The following is a 25,645-nucleotide window of genomic DNA, read 5'->3' on the forward strand; positions in this document are numbered from 1 at the left end:
AAAAACCCAAACAAACTCTCGGTCTCGCCTTGAACTTCTCTTGACTGCAAAAGGCCTTTCTCTGATCGAAACACACATCTTGCGCCTTTCACGGTGTGTATCACAACTCTGTTTAGTAAAATGGTTATTTGTTTCATTTATTTATTGTTTTTTGTTGCCTGTAAATTGAGGTCACTTACGTTTTCCGATCTAGACTCCTTCAGGCGGACGTGTTTTTTTTTTTTTTTAACTAAAGAGGAAGAGACAGTTATTTGCTTTTAAGTGAGTTTGGGGGGCCTGTTTTCCGGCTGACGGTCTTTTGATTCTCAGCAAATAGTTTGATTGTTTTCCATAGGATAACCAGCCCTACCCGCATGTTTTACTTAAAAATTCTATTGTTTTCCGTTGTCGGGATCCCAGTGTGGTTTTTTGGAGACACACGTTACTTAACTATTGCTTATTGATTGCCTCAGGGGAGAAGGGGTGACATGATGGCGCCACTTTAAATTGCTCTCTTTCCTCCTCCTCGGTTCCCCCCCCCCCTTTATTCTGGAGGTCACTGGAGCAGTTTTCGTGACCTATTAATAAACTACTTGAGAGCGTTAACAATACAACTAGTCGGGCTAGAGTTTGGTTACCTTAAGGGTCGGGAGACTCAAATCCTGAGGTCCTCAAAGTTCCGAGAAACCTAGTCCTGCCTCGCCTTCCTCACCTCCATTCACAATCCTGGTGTTGCCATCTCCTTTGTCACGTGGCTAGCAATCATTGTGTTTTTTTGTTTGTTTTGTGGTCTGTGTTTATATTTTTAAATTGTAACCCAGAAGAACTTGCCCCCTCCCCATTAGAAAGATCAAAACGTTTTAGTTTTTTTAGTTTTACAGTTGGATAACATTTAAAATAAACGATAAAATTACATAATCTTTGCCTTGCATAATCATGATATACATTGTTACTGAACTTCTTTTCTATTCTAAAGCACTTTCAAGTATGAAAAGTAGAACATTGGAATATGTTTTCCATCTCTCAGAATAGCCTGTAGTATTTTCCCTGCTTTTTGGGTCGTTTAAAGTAACCACTATTTACAAGGGTTTAAGTGGGTGTGTTTCCCCTCCCCCCTTCTTTAGGCTATACTTGGTTCCTTTTCTAGTGTACTGTCTGACCAATTTAGAAATTTTCAGTTGTCTACAGGCGTGTCATTTAAAGCTATTTTTCTTTTCTTATAACGATAGTGAACACTTTTGAGTAATAATTTGTTTTCTAACTAAAGATATTTCTTTACGTTTCTGTTGCGGTTTTGATCCCGAGTATTTTTAGTGTTAATCTATAGATTTAGAAGAATGTTCTATTATCTGTTTCTTCGTGTCAGTTTTCCTAGTAGTTGGGTAGATTCCTATTATATAAAATACAAAATACATTTCTCTGTTGTCTCTACAGAGGTTATTCACCACTTTCTCAATTTGAATAAAAGATCTGTCCTGAATTTAAAAACATTTCAAAAACTAAATATGAAATGTAGTGGTTCTTAAGTGTACACTGATTGGTCTCCTCTAGCATGTATATATTTTATGGTTTTGGGCCGTTTTCTTCGCTGACAGTTACATCATGTCATGTGATATGTGCAGTGTGATGTGTAGTCCTAAAAATAAGGCAAGGTAAAAATGCTCATCCCTTGGGAATTTTAAAAATGTATTATAAATGTGAGATAACTGTCCTCAGTCATGGAATTCTGATTTTGATTTCCTCTAGGTTTATCCAACAAAGTCTGCAATTCCTTTGACCTATAGCATATTTGATATATTTGTTAGCGATCTCATGATTTGAAGTGGTTCATTTTTTAATTTTCAAGTGTGCACCACTTGGAGGGAAACAGATGTGACAAAGATTCTTACTATCTGTATTATGGTGAAAATGATTGGTCTCTTGAGGACTGCCGTATTTAAGTATATACTTAATAAGTATTTTTAGTTTATGTCTGTGGGCAGTTAAAAGAGTGATCAGTTAAGCATTGAGAGTGTCTTGAGGTATGGTAGGGTTTTTGGCCCTTTCACCTTTGTGAATCCATTTAAGTGAAGTATTTAGAAGTGTTCCGGCATCTTTCCTGAAAGCCTTATTCAGAATTTTAGCATTTGAGTTTTGTGCTTTACAGCAGGTGAGATGTTCAATCTTTGTATGATTTTCTTCCTGCCTACACATGTTGTTTCTATGGTTAAACCTGCAGAGCACACTTTCATTGTTAGATGACTTATCATTATCCTGTTGAGGAAAATTCTGGAAGCTAGAAAATGAGTATACCTTAGTTCACTTTTGAACTTTTATCAAGGTGAGAAGAAAGGAAAACAACTCTTTTTTTTCTTCTTCAAACACTGCCAGTACCCTTCCATTTCTAGTCATGCTACATTGTAGCCAGTGTCTGTACCTCCTCTGGCTTTTATAGACTGACCACAGATTTTAATTGTAGTTTGATACAACCTAACTCATGTAATCTTTAAACATGGGGCCATTTTGGTTGATGAAGCTGATTTGAGAAGTTACTTTAGTATTGAGTGGTTCTAGTTAGAGGAACTTTTCTGAGTAAAGCTTAGTTACCTTGTTGTAGTACTAGAAACAATTTTAAAAATTCTGTGAAGAAACATACTAATCCATATTCAGTTTTCAAAATAATCATTGAAAATCGTGTGTTTAAAGAGTAATGCTTATTCCTCTTATATTTGTCAGCTTCCTTGAGAGGGGAGTTCAGTAGGGGTTATTATTTTTCTTCTTGGTGAAGTCATTAGATACAGAAATTAAGTGATTTCCTTCCTGGAGAGAGAGGGAATTTTTTTTTTTTTTTTTTCTTTTTTTTTTAACTTTCAACATCTTTCCATTGCCTTGAATTTGGAAAGGAAGGACTGGTGCAGACTGAGTATGTGGTTCATCTTCATTTTCAGTTGATTGGGCCAGAGCAAATCTTACTATTGAGTGGTTTCCTTAGTTTTAAAGCACTTTTTCTTTGCCTTTTTCTATTTTAATTAAGTTTTTGCCTTTTGTTTAGACAGTTCTAGGTCTCTGGAAGCATGTTTTATATTAGGGCTCTTTTACTTGATCACTTTATGAAAAAGTATAGGTGCAGGTGTCTCAAATAAAATGGCCCAAACACCTGGCCTGCAAAGAGCACTTGGATCATGTCCTTTCCGTAAAATAAGACTTTTAACTATTTCTTGGAAATCTGTATTAAGACTGGTTTTTGAGTCTTCACGTTGCTTCTGAAGATGTGTGTTTAAATTGTAGTTTCTATCAAAATAAATTGCATGTTAGCCTTTGGGCATAGTAAAAGTTGCGTAGAAATATTCCTGCCAGAATGTAATAATTCATGACACAAAGCGAGACTTATCAGTACTTGCCATTCCTTGAAATGTGAGATCAAAACTCAGTGAATCACAGTAATGGTTAAAAAAGACAATATGAATGTAAAAGACAAATATTCCACTGCGGTAGAGGTCACCAGCATTTGAAGGCCACGAGAAGACAGAAAGTGGTGTCTTTGGGTGTCACTTGCATATTGTGGAGAGAATTGTGGGTCATAGGAAAAGATCAGTATATATGGATGGAAGGGTCACTGTTACTTGTTCAGTTATCATTTGTTCCCATGTTATGGTGTGTTGCCTGTCTTTTAGGATGTAGGGTAAAATGTATAGGAGAAAATGAGTCGATAGGTTTGATTTATCAAAAAGCCTGGATTCCAAAAAGACTGAAATAGATGTGTTTTTTTGGTTTGCGTGGTAAGCTTTTGTTGTCTTTCATCAAATAAAGGTAAAGCAAAAATGGGCGGTGTGAGGAAACTGTCTTCAAAGTAGAGAGTGCAGTTCATGTTTATGGATAAGAAACAAATTTGAGTAGTCTGAAAGAGAAACTTAAAGATTGTATATGAAGATTTTAAACATTACATCAAGAAGCCCTTCAAGGTAGATGCCTTTTAGATTCTTGTCTCCCATGGGTAGTGGTGTCTGGGAACTGACAGCTGCTTAATACATGTTAGTTCTTACCTTCTTGCAAGGCTTGCTTTTCTAAGCTTTTTGGCTAGCTCTATACAGTTTTAACACTGGAAGGCCCTAGCCCCCACGGAATTACTTAACTTTGTGTTTTAATGTTGTTGATTGTAAACTTGCCTTTTTTTCCCCTCTAGTTCTAACTTTTTTAAAATTACAATGTCTCCCCAAGCTTTAAGAGTGAGGGAAGTATAAGGCAGAGGTAAATTCAGTGCAGTTTTATCTAAATGTTATCAAAAACTCTGGTTCTTGTTACTTGAACCAGGAATCCCAAATGAGATCTCACTCTGAATTTTAAGTACAGCAGATTCTGCCCTTGTTTGGAAAAAGTTCCTTAAGTGGCATCAAACTTAATGGAGTCCCTCACCTTTTAATTTCTTTGTAAAAATGGAGCAGCTTAAGGTCAGATCTGGTTAAATTCAGTTGGAGGGGAAGTGTTGAATAAAAAAGATGAATCACAATCTTGTTGTTAGAGTATTAAATGAAAAATTGCTAAAAACTGATATCTAGGCTTTTATTTGCTATTTGGCCTTTGTGACTGCTTATTAGCACCTCCACTGGAGGGTGTGAAGGGAGAGAGGTGAAAAGCTAATTAGTTTAGCTTCTGCTGTTTGGTAGCATAGAGGCTTTGTAGAAATACTGGTCTGATAAGTTGAACTGTCAGGAAAGTTTCATTAAACTGTTCATATGTTACCATGGAGCACTGAGGATGTTTGAAGAGCTTACCATATTTCAAAAGATACTGGATTGCTGTTTTTCAGGGTTTGTGTGTGTGTGTTTTCAGTTAATCTTTAATTCAGTATTCTGAAGGGATAGGGTCGATTTCGCTGAGATCTCTGGAGTTGGGTCAGGGACCTTCCCCTCACCCCAAAACCCTAAGAAGAATGTATTTGCTTTTGAATTGCTTGGACCCTTTGAGAAATCTTCGATTTTAGTGTTTTTTTTTTTTTTTTTTTTTTTTCAGAAACACTTGTATTATTAGAGTTGTTAGAGATGAGATAAAAGTCCATTTTTCCTTCTTTGTCTTTTGTGAGCTAGACTGGTAGGAAATGAATTCAATGATAAGTAAACACAAATGTGATCTTACCTGTTTTGTAGCTTGGTCTTTTTTTTTTTCCCACTTAGTTATACATCAGATTTTTCACGTCAACATAAAGTTTTTTTTTTTAATAACTTCATAATATTCTATTGTATCTTTTAAAGTTTGCTCTTTTTTTTTTTTTGTATTACAGTTCTTCACTAAAAGAATTGTGCATATATTCTTAGGTATCTGTGAGAATATTTCTGTTGAATAGGTTCCTAGAAGTGCGGTTACTAGGTAAAAGTTTGAGTAGTTGCATTTGAAATTTTGAGAATGCCTTCAAAGGCTTATGTAGCTAAATTTAATAGTTTAAAAGTATGATTTAAAAGTTTGTCAGTCTGAGTGCATGTGCCTGGCAGTGTAAATGACCAGAACTTGAGGTAGACAAAGTCTGTCCTGGATTCAGTTGGTTCCTGCTTCTTGTTAGATTTTCACTTTATGATCAGACATCCCCGTTAACTTCATAGTGGATCTCCATCTGATGCATTCACTGTAGAATACACAGGTTAACTAACATATATTGGTCCACTGTGTGTCAGGCATAGTGCTACCTGTAACAGTTACAAATAAAACAAGCCATTCAGTTCAAATGGCTCAGTCACGTCGGGACTCATTGTGACCCCATGGACTATGCAGTCCGTGGAATTACTGGAGTGGGTAGCCTTTCTCTTCTCCAGGGGATCTTCCCAACCCAGGGATCAAACCCAGGTCTCCCGCATTGCAGGTGGATTCTTTACCAGCTGAGCCACAAGGGAAGCCCAAGAAGACTGGATTGGGTAGCATATCCCTTCTTCAGCGCATCTTCCCAACTCAGGAATCAAATCGCAGTCTCCTGCATTGCAGGCGGATTCAAGGAAAAGGAAACAAGCCATAAGTTTCCTTTTAAGAAATAGACAGTCAGTGGGGGTGACAAAATTGGGTGTTTATTTTCCATTATGACCAGGATGTCATGTGAATGCTCATTAGACCCTAGAGAGGAATGAGACCCTAACTCTACCTGGAATGAGTGGGAAATACTTTAAAGAGCATGTGATCTTGAGCTAAAATTTGAGAAGCAAAGGTGTAAGGGCATGGGAGAACCTGGAAGTATAAATAAGATTGCGGTGGCTAGGCTGGGGACAGGTGGAAGATGATGCTGAGTGTGAAAGGGGGCAGATAAGTGCTGTGTGGGAGTTTGGGTTCATCCTTACCCTAGTGTCACGGAAGGATTTTAAGCAGGAGCACAGCATGGTTGAATTTGTGTTCCCTCTCTTTTTTCCCCTCTTTTCTCCTCTTTTAGTAATCATTTTGGTAGTGGACTCTAGGTTGAAGGCTTGCTGAGACAGGAAGAAAGAACAGTTGGGAGAGTATTGCTGTTCTGGGTTAGTGTAAGGCCTAAGAGATTCTAAACTAAGGCAGTAGCATTACGGATGGAGTGACTGGTTATCATTCCGTCTATCAAACCCTCGCTGTTTAACCGTGGTGTTGAGTCAGAATGTCATCTCTTTCTGGAAGCGTCCCCGATCCCTTTAGGCAAAACACAGTGCTTTGTCATCCAGGTTTACCGTCACACCTAATTTCCGTCTGACTCTTTGTGATCTCATGGACTACAGCATGCCAGGCCTCCCTGTCCCTCACCATCTCCTGAAGTTTGCCCCTTGTTCATGTCCATTGCATCAGGGACTTTTCCAATGAGTTGGCTCTTCACTTCAGGTGACCCTAATACTGGAGCTTCAGCATCAGTCCTTCCAATGAGTATTCAGAGTTGGTGTCCCTTAAGATTGACTGGTTTGATCTTCTTGTAGTCCAACGGACTCTCAGGAGTCTTCAGCACCACATTTCAAAGGCATCAATTCTTTGGCTCTCTGCCTTCTTTACGGTCCAGCTCTCACAACTGTGTGAGGGTCCCCTTAGGATTCCCTGATCACAGTGAGTGTCTTTACTGGTCCATGTCATCCTCGTAGACACTTGGTGTGGAGCTTTGAATGCTGTTGGCGTTTTAATAAAATGTTTTTTGGATTTCTCATTGAGTTTCCTCTAAAAGAGTAAAATTTAACATCCTTGTGTCTAGCAGTTAAGTCCCTTCCAGTTTAAACTTAGCCTTATGTGTAGTAATAATGCACTGGGCTTTCCTGGTGGCTCAGTCGGTAAAGAGTCTGCCTGCCATGCAGTAGACCTGGGTTCAGTTCCTGGGTCGGGAAGATCCCCTGGAGGAGGGCATGGCAATCCACTACAGTATTCTTGCCTGGAGAATCCCATGGACAGAGGAGCCTGACAGGCTACAGTTCATGGGGTTGTAAGAGTCGGGCATGATTTAGCAACTAAACCGATGCAACATTGTAATAACTCTACTTCATTAAAAAAATAAACTAAAAAAATTAGCATGGGTCTTCCCTGGTAGCTCAGATGGTAAAGAGTCTGTCTGCAATGCAGGAGATCTTTGATTCCTGGGTCAGGAAGATCCGCTGGAGAAGGAATAGGCTAACCACTTGGGTATTCTTGGGCTTCCCTGATGACTGAGCTGGTAAAGAATCCACCTGCAATGTGCGAGACCTGGGTTCGATCCCTGTGTTGGGAAGATCCCCTGGAGGAGGGAACGGCTACCCTCTCCAGCATTCTGGTCTAGAGAATTCCATGAACTGTATGTATGGTCACGGGGTCGTAAAGAGTCAGATTCGGCTGAGTGACTTTCACTTTTCACTTAGAGATTTGGATTGGAATGCTGCTTCCGTAGCTTAGTAGTGGTGTGGTCTTGGGCATGCTACTTCTGAGCACATATTCATACTGTTACTGTGATAATTAAATAAGGATGTATATGTAAAACACTTAGCACAGAGACTGACAACGTAAAAGGTCAATTAATGTTAGTGAACAGCAGTCATAATAACAATCTATTCTCTAGCCAGAGCTCTGATTCCCTTAGTAATAATAAAGCTTAAGAAGCCCTGCCCTGTTGGCATAGGAAAGTATTAGGAACTGGGGTGGTGAGGGCCACCTTATTTCTTTGTTTTATGAAAAGAAATTTATGAAAAGAAATTTGCCTCTCGCTCCCTCTTGTATTCTATAACAAATCTACATTTGTAAAAGAAAAACTTTCCAGTGTGTTCCATAATGTAACTTTTGGTACTTGATCACAAAGCTGCTTTTTCCCTCTCTTTCTCAAGAAGCTGTGCATGTACCAACCACCTGCTTCATTCAAGTTGTTCTGTGGATCTACTCCCAAATCCTTCCCTATTATTTCAATTGTGTCAGTTTCTTGATTGATATTTGCCCATCTTTCTCTGCTTAGCACAATCTTATGCTTGAAAAGCCTACCTCTGGGTCTTTTGGACTACTGTAAGCCTGTCAGTGAGTGCTCACAGTGCTTACTATGTCTTAGGTACTCTATCTCAGTGAAGTTAGTGAGCATGCAAAGAAAGATATTAAGGGACTTTCCCAGTCTTGAAATAGAGTTAACAAATTGACAACTAGGGGAACATTCAGATAATTTTAATTGAGTGGTGACTTTAAATGCATTGTACAATTTAAGCAGGAAGAAAGTTATGTGAGTCTGAATAGTGTGGAAAAGTTTTTGTGGAGATGTTGTGTTTTGAAGTGTTAAGTTTTGGGCTTAAAGGGTAGAAGGGCCTTCAGTTAGAAGCAACAGCATAGGCAAAAATGATGAGTTGAATCTGGGGGTGGTTTCTAGGTCCACGCCAGTTGATGCACTTGTTTCGATGTTAAGTTTCAACTTGGAGAATTTGGACTCATGAGAAATGTACTAGGAGCTATTGTTGAGTAGAGAAGTGAAGTGATAAAAAGGTATGGAATGGATTAGATGAGGGAGCCCCTACCTCCGGGCTGTGCTCCTGCCAGATCAGTGGCAGCCTTAGATCACAAATAAAGTGCACCAATAATGTGCTTGAATTATAGCGAAACCATCCCCTCCCCCCACACCTAGCCTGTGGAAAAATTGTCTTCCACAAAATCAGTTCTAGTTGACCAACAGGTTGGGGACTGCTGGATTAGAGGACTGAGACTTCAGTCAGGAAGCTGTTAGGATCATTTAGGTGTGAGCTGGTGCACCTGGGCTGGGTTTGGATTGGTACTGTTAGGAATGGAGAGGATATACCAAACCTAAATGGTTCTCCCTGCCTCCCAATCTGAACAGCTTTATGAGAATTAAATGGGAGGATTTTATCTTAAAGAAGGTGAAATTATGAAGGAGATGACAACCTTCTCGTTTCTTAAGAGCTTTCCTATTTGTGTCAGTTACTTGGCTTCTCTGCGGACTTCAGGCGCTTCCTAAGCCTGGAGGAGACTTTGACAGTTCTGCTGTGGTGACTGCCTTAGTTGTAAGTTCTTGTATCCTGTCTAGATTATTGCAGTAGCTTCTTCATTGGCCTTTGACTTTTTACTTTCTTTTAATCCATCCTATACAACTGTTCTCTGAAGCACAGTTCTCATGTGTCACTCCATATATGAAGAACCTTTAATGACTTTCTGCTGCTTTTAAGTCTGAGTAAAAACTGGCTTTTGAAGGTTGTCCATTAATGATCTGGCTTCAGACTGCATTTTCTATAGTGTTTCCTCTTGTTAAAATATGCTTTATAATTCAAACAAGTTGATCATTTCGTCTAGCCTCCAGGATGTCCTCTTTTCCCATACCTTTTCCTCTCACTGGAATGCTCCATTACCTTCTTTTGCTTCCGCCTTTTACATAATGAAATTTTAGCTGATTTTCAAGCTTCAGCTTAAATTTTGATGACTTCACACACCCTTCTCTAACCATCCTTCCTGTGTCTTTTTTCCCTCTGTACAGAGTAATGAGGTAATGGTGGAACGGGTTAGTAGAAGCCACGTTATGGGCAGGTTTTTCTTCCCCATCTGACTTTTGCTTCTGTTTTCAGTGCGAGTGCGGTTGTTGGCCACCCAAATGTCCAGACCCTTCCCTTTGGGCCTTGGCAGCTAATGAACATTGTTGCAAGGTGGATGCTGCCAATTTATTCTTGTGTAACCAGAGTCCTGTCTTGGAAATTTACAAGGGAGGAAGGTGTGGCTTTCGTTTGTAGGTGTGGAGTTAGTTTGTGACTTGCACTATTTGAAGCAGCCAGATATGTATGGTTTCTGGAAATCTATGTTTAGAAATATATATGTATGTGTATACATCTGTAGATACAAAATCTATCTTTAGAGAGTGGCTCTCAATTGGGGGGTGTGATTTTGCCCCCTTGGGGACATTCGGCACGTCTGAAGACATTTTTGGTTGTCATAATTTCTAGGCAGGTGCAGCGGGCATCTAGTCCAGGGATGCTGCTGAACCACCTGCAGAGGCACTGGGGAGACGCCGTTCCCCCAGCGAGTCAGTAGTGCTGAGGCCGAGAAGCTCTGTCCTCGGGTGCACTTGGGCTTCCAGCGTGTTACTTGTGTCAGGTGACAGCTTGTTCTTGAATCTATATTGCTGTTCATAGTAAGAAAATCATACATACAGGAAGGGGCCTTAGAGGTCGTGTGTTTGAACTTTATTCTAACTTACATCCCTCAGAACAGTGTTCTGCACAATATTGATATAATGAAAAAAGATGTTTATTTGTTAAAGGTGAGAATATTTGAGCAGTATTCAGTGTAATGAAGTGCATTGTGAATCTCATCAGGGAAGTTCTTCCTAACTGTGTTTGCCTGCTGAACCCATTTGACATCTTCCAGTCCCCAGAATGCTTCCTCGGGACTGGGATGGACACTGTTAATTAGCTAGTTCAAATTTTCATAGCCTTTTAAAGGACCGTGATAAGATAGCCCTTCTTTTGTCTCTTAAGCTTACTGCTGAATCATAGTTTTTTATGTCCGTGGCTGCAGGTGCATTAGGTCCATCTTTTTTTTTTTTTTGGTCAGATTGTGGTTTATTAGATGAACTAAAAGTTGGAATATTTTAGGTTTCTTTATTCTGAATGTACGATGTAACTTTACTATCTGTCCCTACCACTGAATTGGAAATTAAAATCACAGCCAGAAACCTACCACTTACCTTGTAATGAGGATTAATAAGTTACTTATAGCTTTTAATGCTTTGTATTCTTTGGAGAAGGGTGATTTATCAAAAGCTGTTGTGCTGTTTTTCTAACACTCAAGTTTGACAGTTTCTTTCTGCTCTAAATTGTTAAGTCACTACGTTTTGGGGATTTAAGTGGGATGGGAATTGTTTCCATCAACATTTGCTCATTATGTTAAATTTAAGAACATTTTTGTGATATTCTGCCATATTCATATTTTTTTGACTCTTTAAGAATTTACATTATTTTTGCTTTCTTCCCTTGTATTATACAAGCAATTTGTGTTTATGGTGGAGACATTACGTAAGCCAGAAAATAAAAAACAAAAGAATCTTATCACCTCCTTTTTAAAACTGAAATGAGGTCACAGTATACGTTTTATTTTTTAACACCTTTTTTTCTACTTAACAGTTTTTCGTTCTAGTAATATTTGCTTTTTTTCCCATAGGTTATAGTAATAGTGCAAATAATGAGCTCTTGTGCCAGGCACTAAGTGAAGTAATTGAAAGTATTTTATGTAATCATTTCTGCAGCCTTCTGAGGTCAGCTCTGTTATTTGCAGATGAAGTTGAGGGAGCAAAATAGTTAAATGATTTAAATATGGGTGGAGCCAGATGTGAACCTGTACCTGCTCCTCTTACCTATGAATGGGGGGGGAGGGTTGGGAAGTGATATTGCATCTTGGCACAGCATTTCAAGTCAATGAAGGGAGGCGGGTGTAGAGTCCAGTTTATTTTTTTTAGCAGTTTTGATATAGAAAGATAAAAGATTTCCGAGTTAGGAATGGAATTTCTTCTGAAGACGTCGCTTTCCCCCTTCCCTTATTGAGACAAATTATTTAGTAAACTACTATTTTCATTGCACTCCATGGGGATTTTGAGACCAAGGAGGGAGTGTGAGCAAAATACATTTGCCTTTGAGGCATATATGATTAATGTCAAGTTCTCAGATGTGCTTTCAGAGGGTCGGAGAAATATTGAAAGAGGTGGGATTTGAGTCAGCAGATTTTTCTTTTAGTTGCAGATTTTAAAGAAATAATTCTGAAATAACTTTGGAATGTTGATTACTTAAGCACCTTCTATGGTGTGATGTTAATGACAACCCACTGTGTGCTGGGTGAGCATGGGTTTTCCATACCTTTTGTGGAAACTATGTAACATTTGGGTCCCAGAGGGAGGCTGCTTCCTGCCATTGCTGAGACAGACTAGTGCTTTGGGGCAGTAAGCTCCATCTACTCCTCTCACTCGTTGTATTAATCATCTGACAGTGATCACGGCTAGTGCTAAGTTGCTTCAGTCACGTCTGACTCTTTGCACCCCTATGGACTGTAGCCTGCCGGCTCCTGTGTCCATGGGATTCTCCAGGCAATAGTATTGGAGTGGGTTGCCATTTGCATGGCTAGTACCAACTGTATATTGTTATCAGTTTGAAAGAGGATATTGAGTTGATTGGAAGATCAGCTAGTGGTTTTTGTTTATGGTAGAAAATCCTTTTCCCATTATAAAATTGACTCAAGGTATTTTGAATAAAGAGCTTATTACATTGGTTCATCTGCCAATTGAACCAATGTAATAATACAGCTATTTTTTAAATTACATTAGGAATTTTACTTTTAAATTTAAAATCAAAAATAGGAAAAGTGGACATAGTTACACAGAATGCTGTATGCCAGCAAGTCCGTAAGGATAAAACTCTAATCCTCAGAAAGTCTAGTTTAATGAATATAGGATGTTTGTTAAAGGCAAAGCTTAGAGTGAGAAAATTTTGGCAATTACATAGAGTGGTAGACATGTTTGACCTGTAAGTGTATTGATAGCTCAGACAGTGAAGAATCTGCCTGCAGGATAGGAGACTGAGGTTCGATCCTTGGGTTGGGAAGATCCCCTAGAGAAGGGAATAGCAATCCACTCCAGTATTCTTGCCTGGAGAATCTCATGGACAGAGGAGCCTGCTGGGCTACAGTCCATGAGTATCAAAGAGTTGAACACGACTGAACAACTAACACTTTTCTCAGTCATTTACTTAAATAATTTGATATTAATGGTTTGAATTGTCATACTGTGAAGAGTCTTAGTGTAGTACTACACGGCTTACCACCCTGTGTTGATTTTTATCTAAAGATAAAATATTTGACCAAACTGGAAGTTGCCCTCATTTTTTTGAGGGAGGAGAAGGTTGCTTTTAGTTCAGTGATGCACAGACTTTTTGGTTTCAAGGCCCCTTTTCACTTTAAAAAATGTTGAAAACCACAAAGAACTTTGGTGGGTTATTATCGGTAGTTGATTAGAAACTTCGAGAAATTTAAAGAATAATTATTTACTGGGACTTCCTGGCGATCCAGTGATTAGGACTCTGCTTTCACTGCCTAGGGCACGGGTTCAATCCCTTGTGGGGGAACTATGATCCTACAAGCTGGGCAGTGCGGCCACACATTAAAGGGAAAAAAAAATTAGTAATGCATTTAAAAATAATCAACCTATTACATATTATGGATAATAACTTTTTATCAGAACAACAAAAATTAAGTGGTAATGGCATTATTTTACATTTTTTGCAAATCTTTCTGACGTCTGGCTTAATAGAAAACAGCTGGGTTCTCATATCTCCTTCTGCATTCATTCTGTTGTGATAATGTTGCTTTGGAAGTATGTACAGAAAATCTGACCTCATACAAATGTGTAGTTTGGAAAAAAGACAAGTATTTAGTAGCCTTTTAAAGTGTGCGTATTCTTTGACACTGCCCAAACTTGACAAGTAGTAGTTTCATAAAGGTTAGCTGCACTGTGGAATCTAAAGCCGTATGTATCAGTGAGCTTTTCATACTCTGTCCGATTAATCCATGTGGTCTGTCTTAACACTTACTTTTACCCATGCACGAGTTTCTAAGGAGCATTGGTCATTTGATCACTAACAGAGTTATGCAGATCTTCCAAAGGTTGACACATTTCATTATGTGGTATCCAGTTCTCGTTCACTAATAGCAGCAGTAATCTGTTTAATCGGAAATGACTAAGTATTGGGGAAATGGTCCAAATTTATGGTGGTGGATACACATTTTCAAAATACTTATTTTTGCGTAAAAACTTGGATTTTATCATTGGCAACAAACTTCATATTGGGTTTCCTTGAAGTGACACGTTCACTTTGTTCATTTGCAAGAAAATGTCTGCTCAGTATTCAAGTCTGTATAATCACAGTTTGTCAGTTGTTCTGCCAAGTAAAAATAGTTACATGGAAGAAGCTTCTAGTTCAACTTGTAACTCAGTTTTCTTAAAGCAGTAGAAGTGCTTTATGTGTACTTTCCCTTTCATTGCACAGAATTTATAGATAAACGTATACACATGCACTGAAGACTTGAGTGGAGATTTAATAAAGTTCATAATTTCTGTATTTCATCAAGGATATCAAAGGTCATTATAATAACCTTTTAAAAAAGTTTTATTTTTTAACTAAATGAGTAAAGAATACAGTGACCAGAGGCTATTAGTACAGTTAGGTACCTCTGCTTTGATTTTTGCTAAGGTACCAGCAGTTTTGCTCAGACTTGTCTTTGCATCCTTAACGCAAACATCAACACTGTGGAAAAAGGCAAATAATGTTTAATATTATTATGAAAAGTTTCATCTTGTGGACCTCTGAAATGGTCTTTGAGCTCTCAAGAAGTTTATAGGCCACACTTTAGTACCTGCTGGCTTAGTTCTTTACATAGATTTCCTTTTACTCTCAGACCAGATAAATCAAAAGGGATGAAGAAGAGGCACACTGCTGAGGTTTTTAGCTGGGCTTACTCAGTGAAAGCAGTTTCCTGAGATGATAAAACTGGGTGAGAAGTAAAAAGAAATTCAGTTTTGAGCTTCAGGGGGCTTGAGGTACACAGAGGTGAGGATGTTGATTACTGCAGCTGAAGGTGTTTTTCTGAGTGACCAGAGGACTTACACGTTGCTATCAAGATTGTTGCCAAGGAAGTGAGTTGAGAGAGAAGAGGGCAGAAGGGACCTTGCTGTCAAGGACATCGGGAAAGAAGAATTTCCAGAAGAGTGGGGTGGTCAGCACTACTAATGCTTCAGAGAAGTCAGATAGAATGGGGACTGAGACTTGAGCATGGGATTTGATAATGAGATTGCTTGTGACCTTTGCCAGAGCCGTAGGAGTAGAAGGCAGATTACAGAAGAGTGAGAAGGGCAGAGGCAGCTATTTATAACCCTTCTTTCAAGAAGGTGTGAAGAAAAGAGACACATTGATTGGGCAATTAATTTGAGAGGTGGGCCATACTGAGAACAGTGGGAAAAAAAGAAAATTGATGAAATAAACTGGCATTACAGGTGTGATACAGTAAAACTTTTAGTATGATCTATCTTACAGAGAAGCTGACAAACATTGGATCCTTTGGCCAGAAATGTACAGACATTTGGCATACAAACTTTGGGTAGGGAATGAGGAATTCTTACTAATTCTTTTCTGTTTGATTCCTGGTGTTTAGTTTGATACATTTGCTTTAAATTCACTAATTTCAAGAAGTTTTAAAGCTGTTTTTTTCTTAAATGCAGATGATCTGACTTTAACAGTCTGACTACTTTTAATTTATGGTAACAAGTGACTAAAAGGAAGGATGGAATTCTTTCTTTTGTAGAGCTGTGGCCCCGCCCCAACACCCTCCCCTTTTGGTTTGAGTGTTTTCTTGAAGACAGGGTTTGGTTAACAGCCTCCATGATGTTTGTATTAAAAACATGTGTGTTGTTTTCTAATGTGTTTGTATTTCTAACTTCCTTTTCTTCTTTCTCTTCTAGTCTGTTCTCTGGGGAGGCGGTAAGGGGCTGTGGAGCTGGCCTCGGCACCGGGAGAGGCTGGACTTCCTGTCTCTCTGTGCTGAATGGCTGCGATGGCGCCCGCTCTCACTGACGCAGCAGCTGAAACACACCATATCCGGTTCAAACTGGCTCCCCCATCCTCCACTTTGTCCCCTGGCAGTGCCGAGAATAACGGCAACGCCAACATCCTTATTGCTGCCAACGGAACCAAAAGGAAAGCCATCGCTGCAGAGGACCCCAGTCTAGACTTCCGAAATAACCCCACCAAGGAAGACCTGGGGAAGCTGCAGCCGCTGGTGGCGTCTTATCTCTGCTCCGATGTGACAGCTGTTCCCGCAAAGGAGTCACTGAAGTTGCAAGGTGTCTTCAGCAAGCAGACAGTACTCAAACCTCACCCTCTCTTATCTCAGTCCTATGAACTCCGAGCTGAGCTGTTGGGAAGACAGCCAGTTTTGGAGTTTTCCTTAGAAAACCTTAGAACCATGAATACAAGTGGTCAGACAGCTCTGCCACAAGCACCTGTAAATGGGTTGGCGAAGAAATTGACTAAAAGTTCAACACATTCTGATCATGACAATTCCAGTCCCCTTAATGGGGGGAAACGGGCTCTCACTTCATCTTCTCTTCAGGGGAGTGAAGTGGTGGCATCTGAGTCTGGGGACTTGAAAGGGGGTATGACCAATTGCACTCTTCCACATAGAAGCCTTGATGTAGAACATACAACTGTATTTAGCAATAATAGCACTGCAAACAAATCTTCTGTAAATTCCATGGAACAGCCGGCACTTCAAGGAAGCAGTAGGTTACCACCTGACACAGACTCTAGTTCTAATGTGGGGGGTGTCAAGTTAGAGGGTAAAAAGCCTCCCCTGTCTTCCATCCTTTTCAGTGCTTTAGATTCTGACACCAGGATAACAGCTTTACTGCGGCGGCAGGCTGACATTGAGAGCCGGGCCCGCAGGTTACAGAAGCGCTTACAGGTTGTGCAAGCCAAGCAGGTGGAGAGGCACATACAGCATCAGCTGGGTGGGTTTTTAGAGAAAACTTTAAGCAGGCTGCCAAACTTGGAATCCTTGAGGCCCCGGAGCCAGTTGATGCTGACTCGAAAGGCCGAAGCTGCATTGAGAAAAGCTGCCAGTGAGACCGCTGCTTCAGAGGGACTTAGCAACTTCCTGAAAAGTGACTCGATTTCAGAAGAATTGGAGAGATTTACAGCCAGTGGGATAGCCAACTTGAGGTGCAGTGAACGAGCGTTTGATTCCGACATCACAGACAGTAGTTCAGGAGGAGAGTCTGATATTGAAGAGGAAGAACTGGGCAGAGCTGACCCTGAGCAGCGCCACGTACCCCTGTGAGTAGAACCACACATAATGTTTTCAGAAACGTTCGGACGAGGGAGAAAGACTTGGTGAATTCCAATCATGAGAAGATAGGACTTCTTGGTATGATGGGTGCCTAGAATCTGTTTGTCTTTTTCCTAATTTTAGGTAGGGGGGTACATATATACCTGCTAGTGAAGAAATGGAAGGTATTTTTGGTTTTGTGTTGCTGTAGGATAAAAGCCGCTAATTTCCTATGGAAATCTTATTAAGAGAAAACTAGTAAGATTTCCAGTTTGTAAAACTACCCATTCTTCTTTCACAGTGAATAATTAGATTTCTTTTGAAACCATATGTAGGATGTTTTGTACGTTTCTGAGGCTTGACTTCAGATTGTTGTTTCTAGTAAGTGGGGCAAAAGTTTGGTTGACTTAGTTAAGTTCTCTGGAATTTATGGTTGCTTTTAATTGAGCTTTTAGCAGAGAATGTACCTGGTTTTCAATTTTGACATTGGAGATTTCCTTATTAAAAAAATAAGGACTAATAATCAGGAAGTGCTTCAGAGTATTTTGTAGGTTGTCTCCAAGCATGATATGCTATCACAACCTGATTCTTTTCCTAAAAGAAACCTTTATCAGGTTTAGGTTTTATTTTCTTTCAACTAAGTTAAATGTATTGACATATTTGGGATAAATTCTTACTGGGTTTTCAAAATGTGTTGGGTTGAGGAAAATTCTCCATAAGCTCTAAGTGGCACTTTACATGGACCTGGTAGAGACATACATGGTTTACCTCCTGGTCCTACATTTAGCTCTAAGATAAGAAAGTACAGTATATCTCCTTAAAGATAGATCTGCATTTATTTAGACTTCATGAGACCTTAAAGATAGATCTGCATTTATTTAGACTTCATGAGAGAGGGAAACAAGAGAAGCTGGAAAAGAGGGCAGAAGAGTTGACTAGTAGATCCTCTCTGGGTGGGAATGTTGTAAAATTTGGATTGCTAGAGAAGACTGAAGTAGGCGGCTATGTTGGAATAGTTGACTGTCCCTTGCCTGTAATAAAAAGCTGACTTAAGATTTTCACTGGAGACTTTATTGAGACAGCTATGCTTCTAAGCATAAGTAGATTTCCTTTTGTTTTCCTCCAGTTTGTTATAAACATGGATAACACTGTATCTGAGTATGAAATTTGGGTTTATGTTTCTGAGTGAAAAAAATCTGGATAATCGTGCTGAATTTTTTCCCGTGTAGACCAAGTGCCATCATCACTTGTAGGCTTAGTGTGCTCAAGAGTCCACTTCTCTATTCAGGTCTAAAGCACATAAATGTCAGAGCATTGCTGTAACATAGTTACCTTTCCTTAAATGGATTAGTAGCTTCAGTCAGCTTGGCAATATTTGTGGCACTATCCCCACTGACTTTGCTACATAAACTGCAGTTTTAAGAAACCTTGTCAACAGTTGAATATTCTGTTTGAGTGATTTTGTGTAAGATAGTGTAGCTGAAGCCTTTAAAGTTTCCTGTACTTATTTTGTGTATTTGAAGAAAAACATCTAGAATCTATAAGCTTAATGTTTTCGAGAGACATTGTATTGGCAACATTTCTAAGTTTTGGTAATGTTGTGGGTAACATTCCAACCCCGTGAAATCAGAATGCCTATGAGAGAACTTTTTTTTACATCCACCTGCTTAGGTTTGGGCATTCTTCTCACAATGGTTTGTTGATTGGAAGGATGTAAATTTAAAAGACAGCAAAGGGATTATTTTAGGAAGCTTCTTGGGATCAGTTTAATAATGCTTTTAAAAGTTGAATTTCCATGATTCAGATCATATTCAAGTAAGGACGATTTGGGCGCTAAAAGTACCGTCAAGTAAATACGCTTTTGCAAATTATGATATATATGAATTTAAAGCCACCAATAAAGTGCAAATACTTTTAACTTCTTGTTTTAAGCAAGGTCACCAGATTGACTCCCAAGGTTGGTATTTAGCCAGGGTCTTTGTTGACCACCTGAGTATTTTAAAGGTTTTCAACAACTGGCCAGTGAAAGTGGAGACAGCGCTTTGATTAAAAAAGAAAAAGTTCTTTGGATGCAGAGAAACTTTTTCTTTGTGATTTAAAGTCCCTCCCAAATCTCATAACTGCATTTATAATTCTTGAGTCCTGGAATAAGAAGTTAGTTAAGTCTTCAGGGGCTTGACCCAGCTGGTGAGTTTCAACTTTTTACCTGTTTGAATAGCCTGTTTAGTATTTCACTCCCTTGTTGAAGTACTGTCAGAGATAAAGTCATTAGGTTTAGTCTGGTGGCCATAATGAAAATATTTAGTAGAGAAGACTTGAAATGAATTGTTTTTAAGTGATGTTGCTTAAATTACCAGTGGATGATGATTACCTGAAAATTACAAGCTTTCACCAAGAATTCATTTGTGTTTTTCCTAACTTTTTAATAAAAGAGTAAAAATCTGTAATTCATTGTAAGTCCTAGGCACATGCTGTCCAGTAGCAGAAGGATTGGTTTTATATATTTTCAAGAATTACATGTTTATCATTGTTGTTGTTTATTTTTTTAACAATTAGTGAATTCTAATATAGCTGGATGAGACAGCAGAAGAGAAATATTTTCTTTTTCCTTGATTTATTTTTTTCTGGTTAACTGATTTTATGTTTAAAATTGTTACACCTTTTTGTTTTAAGCTTTTTAGAAGATCATCTGAAAATGTTTTATATATGGCAACCCACTCCAGTACTCTTTCCTGGAAGATCCCATGGACGGAGGAGCCTGGTGGGCTGCAGTCCATGGGGTCGCGAAGAGTAGGACACGACTGAGTGGCTTCACTTTCACTTTTCACTTTCACGCATTGGAGAAGGAAATGGCAACCCACTCCAGTGTTCTTGCCTGGAGAATCCCGGGGACAGGGAAGCCTGGTGGGCTGCCGTCTCTGGGGTCGCACAGAGTCGGACATGACTGAAGCGACTTAGCAGCAGCAGCATCAGCTTCCTGTCTTGGTACATGTACCTACTTCTTTGGAAATTCTGCACTACATTGGGTTTGACCTATATTATTGTTTAGTAACCTCACTGTGGAATGAGCAGGAATTGAAACATCATCTTAAATTCTTTTTATTGAGGTATAAATTCTTTGATTTATAATGTGTTAATTTCTGGTATCCACCAAGGTGATTCCATTGTACACGCATATGCCATTATACATTATACATATGGGTTTGTTTTCATATTTTTTCCATTATGGATGATTATAGGATATTGAATCTGGTTCCATGTGCTATACAACAGTAGGACTTTTTAAAAAAATCTATTTTATATGTAGTATTTGTATCTGCTAATCAGACTCATAATTTATCCCTCTCCCACCTTCTTTCCCCTTTGGAATCATAAGTTTGTTTTCTACACAGTTGAGTTGTTTTGTAAAATTCACTTGTATCTTAATATCCCACAAGTAAATGATACATGGTGTTTGTCTTTCTCATCTGACTTCACTTAATATGAATAATCTCTAGGTCTATCCATGTTGCTGCAAGTGGCATTATTTCATCCTTTTAAAAAACATCGTCATCTTGAATGAGGGACTAGAAAGGAAGCTGTATGTCTCAATAAATACCTCAGTGTTTGGCTCTTAATTGTGGAAGTAGGAATAAAAGCATTTAGTCCCTTGTGTGTTTCTCGTAGGACTGCTGAGTGTGCGCTTGTGCACCCACGCTCTTCTCCACTTTAGTTTTTCTTTGTATTTCTCCTTTTCATATCTAAGTTTTGTACTGCTATTTTGTTATGAATTCCTGGACCCATACTTAATTTTGCTCAATTTAGTTTTCATTTTCTTACCCTTGTACTTACAAACTTTTGTAGTAAGTACTTGTGAAGAAAAAAATGTTTTCCAGATATTAAATGTGTTTTTAGATCAACAGCTTGTGGGTTCTTACTGTTGTACTTTTTTTTTTAAGCCTCTTTCTTGACTTCATTTTGTTCTCCCTGTTGCTGTTTTATTTTCATGTTTTTTTTTGTTTGTTTAATTTATTCTAAACTTTATTTCATTTGTGTGATAGCTTCCTGAAGTCTGTTCTGATCAGAGTTGCGTAAAAGTAAACTAGATGTTCAGTTCAGTGAAAGAAGTCATTTGAGTTTTGGATTGTCTTGATTGCAACAACTTTGCTTTATTTCTGAGGAATTGCATCCTTTTGGAGTTTATGAAGACTTCGCGGTATCATAAATTACTAGCGTGTTTGTAGGTTTTGCTTTTTAAGTACTATGGAAAGCTTTGTGTTGTAGTTCCTGCTTGAATTTGTTAAGTATGCACAGATGATGTTGCCAAGGATGGCAGTCAACTTGATTTGTCCTTGTTTTCATGTTCCTTCTCCTCTCATAGAGTGATGGGAGTAAGAGATCTATTAGCTGGAAGCCTAACATCTAACCCTTCTTTACCATAGACTAGGTTTGTTACCACTTTCCTAACAAAAATGAGAAAATTGATTTCCAGGGCTTAAACTGCTTTGAATTGTGACAACTCTAACATCAATGGAGCTTTTCTTATCATCATCTTTTTGCATTTGGGGAATCTGAGGCAAAGTTCCTTGTGAATCACTGGGATAGCTTGAAACAAAATGGCTTTCTTGACTTTGACTTAGAGCTTTGATTCTTTTACCTTATGTCCCCCCAGCCCTTGCCACCCCATAATCCATTAAAATGGTTATTGTATATCTTACTGGGTGTGATACATATGTGGGAATAAGTCTATCATTTTCTTAGAGAAGTTAGTTTGGAGCCAAGTGAACTTTGACTTGCCAAACACCTTGCTCTAATCTAATCACTTTGATTGAATGCCCCAGGTTTTTCTGCTAGCATGCATATGACATCCAGTGGCTGAAATAAGAACTTGTGTGTTTTCTTCTCCCCCTACCCCCTTTTTTTCTGAGAAGTTACGTAGGTAGTGAGAATTATTCTTGGTGCTTCTTGTGTGATTCTGAAGGCAGGAAGTTAGGCAGCAGGAATTTGGGGTCTACTCATTTGCTGCAGATCTAGATGCTCCAGATATTTCCTGTTGCCTTCGGATTGGTATTTTCATTCTGTAAAATTGAGTGATGTACAGTGGACCCTTGAACAACACTGGGGTTAGTGATGCCCAGCCTCTTCCTCTGTATCTGGATTCAGCCAACCACAGATCATAGTTACTGTTGAAAAAAATCTGCGTCTAAGTGAATGTGCACAGTTTAAACCTGTGTTGTTTAAGGATCAACTATATTCTTTTAAAGTGGTCATATGTAGGTACTTATGAACAAACATGTAAGACATCAGAGATATTATAGGTAAATAAGCTGAATTTTTGTGCACAAAAAGTATATAATTTTGATGTGTATTGGAGACATGGGAGATAAAGATGAATACTTAGAACAGTGCCTGGCATGTACTAATACGTAATAAATGCTGGATGATAGAAATGAAATAGGAAGAGATCACAACTGGTTGATGGAACCTGGAAAGAAAGGATAGTAGAAATGAGCCTTGAAGGCTGGCTAGGATTTTGATAGAAGATTGTCTTTTGGTTATGGCCTAATGAGGTAGGTCAGGAGGAAGGCATGGCATAATCAGAGGACAGAGGCTGAATGGCTAAGGGCTTTCTGGTGGCTAGAGTGGAGACATTTTAGAGATCTAGTAGTACAGGTTAAGTGTAATAATTGTAGTATAAAAAGGAAAAGAGAAGATTCCAGAGGATGGTGCAGAAATGGATTTAATGGGATTAATAACAAAGGCTGTATGGGTAAAACAGGGAGGGAGCATCATAGATAATTGAAGTTTCAAGCTTCACTAACTGACTATGAGAACACAACTTGTAGAATAACCCTTATAGCTCATGAGGATCCAAGTTCTTTACTAGAGTCTTAAAAATGAAGGTTTCTGTATTCCTTATAAGTTCCAGCAACTGTTAAAAATTAGAAAATGGCCTTCCAAGCAGTCCTGTATAAACAGAGAAGGAGGGACTGAGCTATGCAGAGAGGCCTTGAAGCCTTACCTTGGAGACTTTGGGAATTGATTAATTTGTTTATTAGAGGTACTGAACACCTACTCTGTGCTGAGGTCCTAGGGATATATAGTGGTGAGTAAGAGAAACAATCGCTGCCCTGTCCTCGTGAGTAAACTGTGTAGAAAGTGATTAATTAAATATTTAAGCAAGTGATCATATAGTTAATGGTATATTTATAATGGTTGTGGGTGCCATAGAAGCAAAGTTTGGAGTGCTGAGATGGTGCATATTAGGAACATCTAATTAAGATGGGTGGGGATGTCCTAGCAAGTATCTTGAAGTCAAGTTGCATATAACTTGAGACCTGGATGATGAGAAGGAATTGGTGGTGAAGAGGAGAGGAGATGTGTAACAGAGAAAACAGACTGTGCTAAGGCTTTGGGAATGGGGGGGTGCTTGATACCTTTGCAAAGAGTGCAAAGTGTGAGGAGAGTAATGAGAAATGAACCAGAGAGGTTGCTAGAGGCTTGGTCATACAGATAGGTTTGTAGGTGATCTCTAGTTTAAAATTCTATTGTGACACCGTTGACAGTTTATCATTGGATTTTTTTTTTTTTAAGATTCTCTCTTACTGTTTGTAAGAGGAGAGTGGATGTGGACTTTGGGAAACAGACCGTTGTGGTAAGCTCGGTGAGACAATGGGGACTCAGCCTTTGGAGGGAAGAATGAGAGCACTGCATATTTGGGAGGTAGGGGGACTGGGACTTGTGACTGATTGGATGCAATGAGTGGATGTTGAGAGAGCTCAAAAGTAATTATGGGTGATTCCTAGATTTTTGACAGGTGTAACTGGATTGGATGGAACTGTTGGGATGGAGAAGGAGCAGATGGGAGGATGTTACTAAATGGCGGTACACCTTTACTAATTTCTGTTTAAACATTTTTGGCTGTTGGGCATTCCCAGAGGTTTCAGTGTCATTTGCAGAGCACCTTGTTAAATTCCATCAGTTAGGTAAAATTGTTTTACTAGAAGAGAAAAAGCTTGGAGTCACATTATATTTCAAATGAATAGTATTTTAATTAGTTTCTCTATCCTCTCCCTGAGCAAAGACCAACATGGATTAAGTTACAGTCAGCCCTCTGGATCTGCAGGTTCCACATTGGTGGGTTCAACCAGCTGAAGACATTTGTGGGGAAAAATTCCAGAAACTTAGAAAAAGCAGAATTTTAATTTGCAGTTCTCTGGCAACTTTTTATATAGCATTAATATTGTGTTAGGTATTTTAAGTAGTCTAGAGATGATTTAAAGTATACAGAACAATGTACATAGGTTATATACAAATACTACCCCATTTTATATCTGCAGACTTGAGCATCTGAAGATTTTGGTAAGGGGTGGGGAGAGGAGTCTGGAACCAGTTGTCCTGGCATACCGAGGGACTTTGATGTTTTCCAAGCTCGGCAGAAATCCATACCTAAGGTCGTCTCCTTTTATGACTCCAGTTCGTTGTCTTTTTCCTGTTTTCCAGTTTGTATCTGGAAAAATTATGCTGTTTGAACCAAGGGATTCAGTATATAACAAGTACAAAAAATAAATCTTAATAATTTTGATTCTCATTAATTAAGGCTTTGTGGTACCTTTAACCTATTTTATTTTATTTTTTATTTTTTATTTTTTGGCCTCTCTGTGTGGCATGCTGGATTTTAACTCCTCGACCAGGGATCGAACCTGTGCCTCCTGTAATGAGAACATGTAGAGTCTTAACCACTGGACTTTCAGGGAAGAAGTCCCTGTAGGAATAATTTTTTTTAAATACATTTTTGGTCATGCCTTGAGACATGTGGGATACTAGTTCCCTACCAGGGATTGAACCTGCACCCCCTGCATTGGAAGCTCAGAGTCTTAACCACTGGACCACCAGGGTAGTCTGCCGAACGGTTTGATTTTACATTTGTGTTTGTATTTGGTGCTAATCTGAAACCCAGACACCAGGAAGATTTTGACTAAAGTGATTTGGTTGAGCTGGGAAACTTTTTAAACCAACTTTGCCTAATCAGACAGCATAGTTTGAGACATACTGATAGGGAAAAAAACCTACATTTGTGGAATGCTTTGAGGTAGGTAATGTTAGAAGTTCTTATATGCATTAATGTATTTAGTCCTCAGTGATAGTATCTTAGTTTTACAGACTCATACTGAAGAATGAAAAGTTTTAAGTAACTTGCTTAATGTCACATAGCTGATAAGAAATCAGGATACAGTTGTCCCTCAGTGCCCCCAGGGGGTTGATTCCAGGAGCCCTGCAGATACCAAAACCCTGAGGGTGCTCAGGTCCCTTATATAAAATGACCTAGTACAGTCAGCCCTTCGTACCTGCAGATTCAACCAACCTTAGGTGGGAAACCCACAGTTAAAGAGGGCCGACTGTATTAATCTAGGCTGTTTAC

The 25,645-nt window shown here is 39.0% G+C and overlaps 1 protein-coding gene across 5 annotated transcripts in view; it reads left to right on the plus strand.

The window, feature by feature from the left end:
• The window catches only part of KANSL1 (KAT8 regulatory NSL complex subunit 1), a 168,694-nt gene that overhangs the window by 26,815 nt on the left and 116,234 nt on the right, over positions 1 to 25,645 (plus strand). For all 5 annotated transcript variants that reach the window (XM_040245039.1, XM_040245038.1, XM_040245042.1 and 2 more), the window contains one exon: positions 15,881 to 17,252. In XM_040245039.1, the coding sequence (XP_040100973.1) occupies positions 15,964 to 17,252 (1,289 nt within the window). In that variant the 5' untranslated portion in view covers positions 15,881 to 15,963. The remainder of the gene's footprint in view (positions 1 to 15,880; positions 17,253 to 25,645) is intronic.

The sequence above is a fragment of the Oryx dammah genome, unplaced genomic scaffold (assembly GCF_014754425.2).
Source record: "Oryx dammah isolate SB20612 unplaced genomic scaffold, SCBI_Odam_1.1 HiC_scaffold_8, whole genome shotgun sequence".
Taxonomy (NCBI): domain Eukaryota; kingdom Metazoa; phylum Chordata; class Mammalia; order Artiodactyla; family Bovidae; genus Oryx; species Oryx dammah.